The 10,950-nt window shown below is 42.1% G+C and overlaps 1 protein-coding gene across 1 annotated transcript; it reads left to right on the forward strand.

Moving 5' to 3' along the window:
* Positions 1-800: 800 nt before the first annotated feature.
* Positions 801-3,745, forward strand: LOC147446562 (uncharacterized). The gene is made up of 6 exons (XM_086524723.1): positions 801-1,030; positions 1,646-1,862; positions 2,058-2,255; positions 2,336-2,617; positions 2,720-2,891; positions 3,042-3,745. Exons 1-6 carry the CDS (start codon positions 801-803, stop codon positions 3,743-3,745), a joined length of 1,803 nt encoding a protein of 600 aa, XP_086380849.1.
* The last annotated feature ends 7,205 nt before the right edge of the window (positions 3,746-10,950 follow it).

The raw sequence follows: 10,950 nt of genomic DNA on the forward strand, positions 1-10,950 counted from the left end.
GAAAGTTCGATGCGGGCAATCTCGGCCAAAAATAGCAGGTTTCGTGCGCTGGCGTGAAAGACGTGTCCAAGTGGGAAAATGAGGTTCAACATGAAATTTGAGTCCAATGGGATTTTTCCATTATTTTAGGGATTTTTCCCAGCTCGTTTGAGCTTTTTACGGACAAAAAGTGACATTTTTGGGCTAAAAATGGAAAAAAATGGTCAAAAATAGCCTTAAAAATGCTCAAAATAGCTCAAAATGCCACATCAACGATGCTGGAGTTGTTGCTCAAGTTGTGTGGGAATTTTTAGAGCCAAGAATGAGCTCATTTGGGCACATGAGCAAGGAGATACAACCATTCCTTTACAAGGTGCTAGTGCAGTCCCGTGCTGCTTCCACTACATGGTTGAGGCTGTGAGGCCTCCAATTAGGGTTTCCCCTCCTCAAATAACTACTTGGGCTTCTCCAATGAAGTACTGAAGCTTCCATGAAATGTTCACGGCGAAGAATCGAAGCGTAAATTTAGGGTTTTTAACAGGTCGAATGAGCACTGCATCTGTGCAATTGGGAGCGAGGCTACACCTAATCTTCACACACACAAGAGTTTTGAGTTAGTATTGGTTCTTTTTCAAAGTGGAGCTTTCATGGATGGAGTTTTGTTCTTTCTTAGTGTGTTTTTGGCTTCAAATCGTCTACCCCTTGCTTGATTTTGCTACGAATCCTCACAGTTAGAGGCCCGGCACTTTCCTAGTCGCACTGCGCACTTCGTAACAACGCAGGAGCTGATTTGTGGTTTGGAAGCCGGTGAGGTAGAGAACATGTTGGGAAAGGATCTAACCAAGCAGGAAAAGGACAGCTATGCGGAGTTGTGTGCATCGTATCCTAATTTGTTTTCCATTGAATACAAAGATTTGTGGGGGGCCAAAGGAGTGGAGCATCGAATTCTTCTCAAACATGGATACAAGCCAAAGGCACTAAAATTGAGAAGGCTAGGGGACATTCAAAAAGAAGGCTTTGTGGCAAGAGATCAACAAGCTGTTGGAGGCAGGTATTATATATCCAATAAAAGAGGTTGAGTGGGTTTCCCCTGTTGTCATTACACCCAAGAAGAATGGATTAAATGCTACTACCAAGCAGAACCACTACCCTTTGCCGTTTCAGGATGAGATTTTGAATCAAGTGGCAGGACATGAGCGGTATTCTAGTATGGATGGTTTTTTTGGTTACTTTCAAATTGGTATCGTATTGGAGGATCAGCTAAAGACTACATTCATTTCACCATGGGGGTGCTATGCCTATCGACGGATGCCTTTTGGATTGGTGAATGCTGTGCGACATTTCAAGATTGGATGAATAGGGTATTCGATCCATATCTGGGTAAGTTTATTAGAGATTTTATGGATGACATTGGTTGCTATAGTTCTAGGGAGGAGCACCTGTCCAAGTTAAAGTTGTGTTTCCAAAGGTTAGATGAAGAAGAAGGGCAGCTGAACCCGAAGAAGTGCAAGTTGGTCCCAGCCGCGGGCTCATTTTTTAGGCCATGTGGTCTCACAAAATGGTATAGAAGTAGATCCTGAAAAAGTAAAGGCTTTAGTTTTGATGGAGCCTCCCACCGATGCGACAGGTTTGCCTTTTTTGTGCACAAACCCAAGTTTTTGGGTAGGTTCTTTTGGATGCTCTCCCAATATGTATACCCTCTACAAAAGTTGAGCCAGCAAGTTCATGGTTTTCGATGGACTGAAGATGCACAGGTGGCCTTTGACAAAGTGAAAGAGATATTGTGTCAACTACCTACGGTATGCCCTCCTAACAATGAGGATGCTTTTTATGTGGCCATGACGGTGGGTACGGTTGCTATAGGTGTCGTATTGATGCAAAAGGTAGGTAAGTGCTACAAGCCAATATATTTTGATAGTAGAGTAATTAGCCCAGGGGAGAGATCCCATACGGAAGCTGAACAGTGGGTGATGACCTTGGTCTTTGCCTGCCGCAAATTCAAAGTGCATTTAATTGTCCAAAAGTTTTACGTGCTTACATCTAACAATCTATTGCCTGATGTGGTGCTTCACCTACAGCCAGGGAGGAGGATCGAGAAATGGGTGCTGGAATTGCAGGAGTTTGAGTTCGAGTTCAAAATTGATCATACCAGTAGGTCTCATTTGGCGAATATCCTGGTCAACAAGGATGCAGACCTACCTATCTACCCGAGGGTGGTGAAAGAGGATGTTGCAGAGGAACCAGATTTAAGGAGGCTTTTACCATGTGGTTTGATGGTACTTACAGAAAAGTTATGCAGAAAGTAGGAGGTGGTGTGGTCATTCAAGACCCCCATGGTAAGGTAATGTTTTCCAAGGCCTATGATTTGGAAGGTGTTCACATAAATAATGAAGCCGAGTACTTGACTCTCCACTTGGGGCTCAAGCAGTGTGTCGAATTTGGCATCTCCAAGTTAATAGTTAAGGGGGATGCCCTCTTAGTCATCAAACAGCTGTTGGGACAGTGGAAGGCAAAAAGAGATTCTCTCAAAAATTGGTTTTTTTCCATAAAGAAGCTGTTAAAGTTTTTTGAAGAAGTGCAGTTCAAGCATGTCAGGAGAGACAAAAATCAAGAAGCAGATCGGTTGGCTAGCAGTCGAGTGCAAACGCAAGTGTCAAGTCTATATATAGCACCGGCTACTTATGCAGGAAGGGAAACTCTCAAGGAAGTTGATGATTTTTTGAGTACATGTCAATGTTAGGAGGGATTGTCAAAGCTGCAAAAGAGAAGAATTGTTCAAAAGTCACGAAGGTTCACTCTAGTGGGAAAGGACTTGATGACGTACGGAAGGGATGGAGTGTTAAGAAGGGTTCTTTACAAGGAGGAGGTTGGCATGGTATTGGAGCAATGTCATGAGGAAAGCGGTCATCAAGGTAAGAATCAAGTTTTATTTCACATTATAAGGGGCAATTTTTGGTGGCCTTCAATTGTATGAGATGTACACTACTGGTGCAAAACATGCCATCCGTGCCAAACGATTGGTGAAAGGAGGCTAATATCTGAACCACAAGGGGATATCATAGCTCAGGATGTGTTTGAGAAGTGGGGATTGGATTCCATCGGTCCATTGCCTAAGTCTGCAAGTGGTAAGAAATACATTGTGGTGGCCATCGACTATCTTACTAGGTGGGTTGAAGCAAAAGTGGTAAAGGAGGTAAATGCCCTTACATTTGCTCAATTTGTCTTTGATTACATATGCCGTTTTGGAGTGCCCTGGGTGCTCATTTCTGATCGGTGCCAAGGTTTTAGGAGCAAACTGGTGCATGCACTAGTGGAAAAGTTGGGGATTCATCACAGGTTTTCATCTCCATACCATCCTCAGTGCAATGGTTTGGTTGAGAGTGAAAATGGACAGACAGTCAAAATGCTCACAAAGTATGTATATAGACAGGTAGAAGAGTGGGAAGCTAATCTTGATAAGTGCTTGTGGGCATACCGAACCTCTTACAAGGTGGCTACCAACTTTACTCCATATGAGCTGGTCTACGGCAAGGAAGCGATGCTATCGGTTCATGTGCAGCTAGGGGCACTAAGAGGTATGTGGCGGATTAACAAATCTTACAAGGATATTTTGCAGGATAAAATAACCAGTCTTGAAGCTCTGAAAATGGATCGCAAAGTGGCAGCAGATTTCTATGTGAAGCAGCGGGAGAAAAGAGTAGCAAAATTCAACCACCACTTGCCAAAGAAGCGAATAGAGAAGGGGGGATTTAGTCATGAAGTATGAAAGCTATCTAGATTTTACCTTCCAAAAGAAGTTCAAGAAGAAGTGGATCGGGCCTTACAAAGTTCAGCAGGCCTTTCCTAATGGTACTTATTTTCTCATGAGGATGAATGGTCGTCTTCTAAGGAACAGGGTGAATGGTGTGCGTCTCAAGCCATATTTTGAGAGGGAAGTGGTGCCGTAAGTGCATCAGGTTTTGATGGAGAGGGTTGGGCAACCGACCTGAAAAGAGTTTACACAATCCACGGATAAGACTTTGTATATATAGTAGTGTTTTTGGTTCGCTTTCAATCTTGAAAAGTGTTAATCAGTTTTTGCAGCAAGTAGAAAAATAAAGATGTTTTTTGGTTGAACATGAATGTTCAACAAGAGGGTTGGGCAATGATGGTGTAGCCAAAGTGTGTCGACCATAGAAGACGGCACAGGTAGTGATGTGTATGCTTATCGATTCATGGCAAAGGGCTAGAGCAGATGGGAAGAACTTGTGCAGGCAAGTGGCAGCAGAGGTGTATGCTTTATGTGGTTTTTTAGGCCAAAAATGCTCTAGGTAGGTCCTGATAGGGAGGCAGATGAAGGGTGATCAAAGTAATGTTTTTTGGCCAAGAAATGTAGAACTTGAAGTGATGAACGAGCAGGTCCAAACGACTCATCAAACAGAGATACGAAGCCCAAGGTGTTGGAGTTTGAAGGTGCGGTGTGTTGCAGATTCTTGTCAGATAGGGCGGCTGAGGACAGGTGGCCCAAGATGATGTCAATGTACATGTGTAGTGCTCTATTTATGGGGCCTACCCGTCTTTTCAGATTGCATATCAAAGATACGGATTGCAGTTTATGGCGAATTGAAGTTTTTTGGGAGCTAGGTTGATGCCCACTTGACCGCATGGGGAGTCATGCCATCTGGCATTTTTTGGTCCTCAACTGGGTTCAAGAAGGTGCTATGTAGTGTAAGGAGCTTGCAGGAATCGACTACTTGTCAAATAGAGTCTGGAGCGAAAAGATGTAGCAGTTGGAAATCGGGGTACAGTTGTTAAGAAATGGTTGCAGGTGCTTTTTGGGGGTTCTAGTCGCATTGGTTGGCGGGCCCTTCGGAGCCAAAAGGGGTCCAAGATGAGGGAGTTAGGAGCTGAGGAAGGTGGCTTCTAAGTGGTCTTATCGGTTCGGTGGTCGAATCCTTGAGCAGGAGATGACATGCACGGGAAGTGGGAGGAAAAAAAAGGTTTTTGGTGAACCTAGGTGAAATTCTTAAGGGAGGATGGAGGTCGAAGTGACGAGGAGCCGCCACGTGGCGGGGGCTTAAGCCCATATGCGCAAAGAGGGACTGGCTGCGCACGGTATAAGGGCAGCAAAGGGTGCCCAATGTGGATATCGAATGGGTTGGGAGCTCGTGGAGCTCGTTGGCTATGGAGTCCGTGCGGGGGCGCTCCTCCGGTGGCACGTTTGGAGTTCGTCGGCGGCCCTAGGCAGCGCTGGGCGCAAAGCTATTGATGACATGGTCCCCACTGGGTCTGGTTCCCATGCCACAAATTTTGAAGGGGCACACAGGGTGCACTGACAGCACCGTCGGTGCCCCGCTTGACTTGAGTATGGTTCACGCAATGAGTGACTTGAATCCCAAGAAAGGAGCCCAAAATAGGGCAAGAGAAGGGCCACATGCAACGGTGGGGAAGAAAGTGGGGCTAAAATTAGAAGTTGTGGCACACACGCCCAAGAGGAAGAACCTTTTTTTGGCAGTTTTGGGGGGGAGACATTTTTTTTGCATGAGAAGAGAGGTGCTTGGGAAAGAAGAAGAATGAGGAGAGGGGGAGCTTGCGGAAGACCGAAGTATGGAGCTTTCCATTTGCATCTCCAAGGAGGAGGCCGGGCCAAGGTGGAATCAGTTCTTGCCCCAAGCTTCTTGTTGTTCATTTCATTGAGGATTGTTGGAGAGTGTGTTAGCAAGAAATTACGAGGGTTGTAGTCATCGTTTTTGTTGATAATCAAGGGAATCCATAGCCACAATTGGTGTCATCTCTTTGCCTCTTTTTTCCCTTTCTCGTCTTTTCTCCATCCCTATTGTGTGGTGCCGGTTGAGAAGTGTGTGCCTCTCTCGGACCTGTGTTGTGGGAGAGGGAGAGAGAGAGAGAGAGTGATTTGTTGAGTGAGAGCTGACAGCAGATTGTGCTAAGGTTGAAGGTTGTGTTTACAAGGTTGTGGGCAAGGTTTGTAAACGAATTGTGTGAGTTTTGAAGTTGAACTCCAGTGGGTCGGGGTGCAGTGATTACCCTAGGCTATAGAGAGGTTTGCTATTTGTTGCCGGGTGTGTTCCCCTTTCCCCCCATCCACCATCGTAATGCCAAAAATTTTCAGATTTGGTGGCGTATGAAATTGACAAGTTTATTTGCTAATTGGTGAATGTGTGTTGCTAATTGTGTGCCTAATTGATTGAATTGCATGCTTGAATGGTCAATTGGAAGTGTATGTGCACTAAAATCAACTATGTGTCCATTCTAATTGAGTGTGCCTAATTTTAGGTGTGTGTACACTATTTTGCCCTTGTTTGTGCACCTAAAAATCAATGTGTGCTTAATGATTTTTCAATTGTGATGATTGAGTTGTATTGTGGTCATGCCCAACTAGAGATTTGTGGAATCACATTGCAATTTTGACAAGATTAACCCTTTTGTGTGCGCACCTAAAGATTGGTAAAAACTGCCAATCATTTGTGTGTGTGTGTGTGTGTGTGTGTGTGTGTGTGTGTGTGTGTGTGTGTGTGTGTGTGTGTGTGTGTGTGTGTGTGTGTGTCTGTGTGTACGCGCGCGCCTTAAAAGTTCTTAATGTACCTGATTAATTTAATGTTTTGATTGCATATTTGATGTATGTAATGGCTAATTGCTGCATTTCTTAGCTCAAAACAGGGATTTACACACTCCAAAAGCGCCAAATTTTGACCTAATTTTGCCGGTTTAATTGTCTAGTTTGGATTTTATTGATCAAATTATTTGGCAATTGAATTGATGCGCTTTTTGTGATTTTATTTGGCTGCACTAATCTCCTATGTGTGGAGAATTTTTGAAAAAAAATTGGGTATTTTTTGGATAATTTTTTACTGATTTTTGCTTAATTCCGTAAAAATTTGATATCTTGCGATCTTTACGAGCTTTTTTGTGTGCATATCTATGGTATCATTTCTAGCGCATTTGGGCTTTCGTTCGCCAAATCTTGAGCGATTTGCTATTTTCGAGGTTCGGTTTGATGATTTTGTCGAATTTGGTATTTTGTAGAAAATGTTTGATTGTGATTGTCCATGATTTTCTAACATTTCTAGAATTTTTGGGGATTTTTTTATCGATTTTCAAGTAAATTCTAGCGTTTTCAGCTAAATTTTGGACTAAATTTGGCTTTTTCGAGCATTAAGAAAATTAAACATTGAAAAATTTGCTTCAACGAGCGCCATTGGTTGATCTCGAGCTTGGGCGCCCGCTCCGGCAAATTTCGACGGTTGTGCACACTCAACGGTCAAATTTTGAGCTTCGGCACTTCTCGAGCGTGCCTTTCGGCGCAAGAATGGTCTCCTTCTTGCGCTATTGTATTTTCCTCTCTCTCCTCTGTTGACACTCAAAGCCACCTCGTCGAATAGATCTTTACGGTCTCTTGGGATAGTTTCCTATGATGTTAAAATAATTTTCTTCTTCTTTTTCCTTTGTCGGCCAATCTCTCGTGCTTCGTGGCGCGTGAACACACCCCACACACTCCGGCTCTCTCTCTAACTCTCTCTTTGTCTCTCTCCCACTAACAATTATTAACACCCTCTTTCTCTCTCTCGAATCTCGCTCATTTATGCTCTCTCTCATCCCCCCTCACTCTCTCTCTCATGCATTGACACACACTCCCATTTCTCTCTCCAGCGCGTGCGCGTCTCTCCCTCTCTCATCGTCCCGCTCAGGCCCAAGCCCCGTAGGCTGCAGCATCTCCTCTGCTCCCGCCTCGCATCTCGTGTGGCTGCCACGTCAACAGTGGTCCCGTGGACCCGTCCTCGCTCTACCCTGCGACGCCCCACGATCACTTTCTCTCCCTTTCTCTCTCCTCAACGTGCAGTACGCTTGCGGCTCCACTTTCTCTCTCCCTTGATGCGCGTTGCAAGGCCGCTGACATCCCGCAATCAACGTGCTGCTGTCAGCCCCCGAAATCAGCGCCAAACCCGCTGTCAACACTGCCGCCATCCAGGTAAGGCAAAGGTAATGTTTTCTTTTTTTAGTCAATTGCATTAAATAATTTAAAAATAATAATAATAAATTTAAAAAATCAAAAATCACAAAATTCCCTTTAAAGAATAAAAGTGGTTCTTAAAATTCACAAAAAGAAAAAAACTCACAAAAGTTAAAAATAAAAATACATTAAAAATTTTAAAATTCAAAAAATCCAAAAAAAACAAAAAAAGGTTTAGAAAAAATTACCCAAAAAAATTTTTCCTCAAAAATTTATAAAAAAATCAAAACCTTACAAAAAATTTATAAAAAATCGGAAAAAAATTCACAGATAATTGACAAAAATAAAAAATTTATAAAAACTCACAAAAAATTCATTAAAAATCATCAATTGACAGAAAAATCACAGTAAATCAAAAACTTCATAAAACCTTCAAAAAATTCCATAAAATTTACAAAATTCACCAAAAAATTTTAGAAAATTACCAAAGAAAATCCTTAAAAATCAAAACTTTTCCAAAAAAATTACAAAAAATCATAAAAATACCAAAAAAATAAAAAAAATTGAATTTTACAAAAATAAAATAAAATAAGAAGAGAGGAGTCGAAAAATAAAAAACAAAAGGGGGACGAAAAAACAAACAAAAATCAAAAGCCAAAAAGGAAGGCCGGTGAAGAGCACCACAAAGCGAGCAGAAGTCAAGAAGAGCAGCCAGGAAAGAAACGGGCCGAACAAACCGTAGAAAAAAAACGGCCAAAAAAAAAGCGAGCAAAAAGACCAACTCGAGGCCGTGAGCGCAAAACTTTTTTAAAGTTGTCAAAATCAAGCATGAAAATTACCTTCAAGTTGGATTAACAGGGACACAACTCACATGTAATTGTAGATTAGGCTAGTACGAGCAGCAAAAGTTTTGCTAATCGATACCAAAATCTGCTAGGAGAGAGTTTTTACAAAACCAACCGACATGGACTCAAATCGAGCCAAGAGTTGAAGTACAACCGAGCAAGCTAGTACCAGTGGCAACACATGCACAACTGCAATAGAGTACCTTTTACAGCTATATGGCTACAATGGAGATAAAGTCTTATACACAGATTCAAAAGGCCATAAATACTTGATGAACGGCAAAAGCAACACAGGAGCCAAGATTCTATTGATTAAAGTAAAGCCAGATTCAGAGAACTCCCAGATGTTCACAGACTTCAGTTGAGCCAGGTATTGCAAGCTCAAAGATAAAGTGCAGATAGAAGTTCAAAAATTCAACCCCAAGTGTTTATCTAGAAATCTGCACAAGCCAACAAAACATACAATTGGTGCATATGCAATCAGGGTCATTGTACATGGATTACAATGGTCAGATCTATACTCGAGAGCCTGAATTGCAAGAACCAATAGAAGCCAGTCTAGTTGGAGAACCAAGCCAAAGACGGTACAAAGGTCAAGATGGAGCAATCTACTACTTGATGCTTAGTGTTTTAAAAGAAGATGCTAACAACTTGGCCAGCATAGAAGCAGAAACCTCTCAGTTAGAGCTTGACATGACAGGACCAAATGAAATACCATTAGTCATGGTGTATTGCTCAGATTGTGGACGAAAAGGTGGACATTTTTCTGAAGATTGTCCAAGAAATCCAAACAACAAGGACACATCAACTACCAAGCAAATTGGAAATGCAAATCTTGATGTAAGTGCATCTAACTTGTCACTTTTAATGCAATCGGATGATTTTGTATTACTAGTAAAAGCACTGCAAGTTCAAAATTAGCATAAAGATGGACAGGCACCTGAAAAGCTTACAACTGATTCTTTGAACAACAAATTCCTGCACGAATTTGGTCAAGATGTCCATATAACACAAAATGTTGAAAAGACTGTTAGGTTTGTAAATGATTCTGCATCCACTGCCACAAGTGTGCAATCATTCACGAGTCTAAGGGACACATCAAACAGAATTTTGTTAGCATTATATGTACACATTCATATGCACACTATGTAGACCAAAAAGGAAAACTGTACAAAAAGGATCAACCAGTGTTTGAACGGCCCACATACCAGCTCATAGAAGTACGTCCAGTAGGATGGTTCATTTCAGAGAAAAGAAACTATTATAGCCCATCCTCTCTAGATCCGAAGGATATTACCCGAGTGAACCCAAAAATCTATTCAGAGACAAACTCTCCTCTATCAGAAATCAAGCTTCGACGTTGTAACCAAACGAGCATATACTTTGACCAAAACAGTCATAGATATACACGATATTCTAGCATCTATGATGCCTTGGGTCTTGAAACCACAAAAGCTCATATCATAGGAGACCCATGGGATAGACAATATGAGAGCAAAGATAATTTGATCTACAACTTGACTTGGGGAATAATTTGTCATGTTTCACGGAGATACATAGGAAACCATGCATACAGTGCTATCCAAAGTGTACCTTCGTAGTCCCAAAAGGTGAGACTAAACCAGAGCCAAACAATTTTGAACTCTTACAATGAAGCAGGCTATAGTGATCACCCTAGGAAGGGGGGAGCAGTAAATCCATCAAGCTTAGCTTATGTACCAGGAAATGCTACATGAGTTAGAAGCCCTAGAGACTTTAACCAACAGACCTTTTCAAAGCATAAACCATTAAAAGATCATATGGTTGTTGGAAGTTTCTACCCAAATTCCATCAAATCTGCAGACAAATGCTTATATGAAGATCATTAGGGACAAAAGTTTCAGCTGATCTCCACATGTCAGAGTCAAAAGCCGACAAATCCCATAGTGTTCAAACAGCTACATGTGACCAAGCTCACATATGCATATCAAGATGCACATGGCAATTAATACCAACAGGTTCATGACCTTGTACAAACCCCTATGGATGGCCCGACTAAAGTTGAAAACTATCTAAAGGTGATGCAAAGCCTCAAGCTGCCAGAACAGGTGACAAAAAGTCAAAATCACAAAAGCTAAAGTCCAAAAATCTACACAAAGGTCACCACCAAAATATCCTCCAAAGAGACAGATTTTGCCA

The sequence above is a fragment of the Adiantum capillus-veneris genome, chromosome 12, assembly GCF_014529385.1.
Source record: "Adiantum capillus-veneris isolate H3 chromosome 12, ASM1452938v2, whole genome shotgun sequence".
Taxonomy (NCBI): Eukaryota; Viridiplantae; Streptophyta; class Polypodiopsida; order Polypodiales; family Pteridaceae; genus Adiantum; species Adiantum capillus-veneris.

Excerpts from the sequence above, each read along its gene's own strand:
- LOC147446562 (XM_086524723.1), top strand. The coding sequence starts at position 801 with ATGTTGGGAAAGGATCTAACCAAGCAGGAAAAGGACAGCTATGCGGAG. Across the intron at positions 1,031-1,645 it reads CAACAAGCTGTTGGAGGCAG|GTTCTTTTGGATGCTCTCCC; the intron begins GTATTATATATC and ends GTTTTTGGGTAG. Across the intron at positions 1,863-2,057 it reads GTGTCGTATTGATGCAAAAG|CCAGGGAGGAGGATCGAGAA; the intron begins GTAGGTAAGTGC and ends CTTCACCTACAG.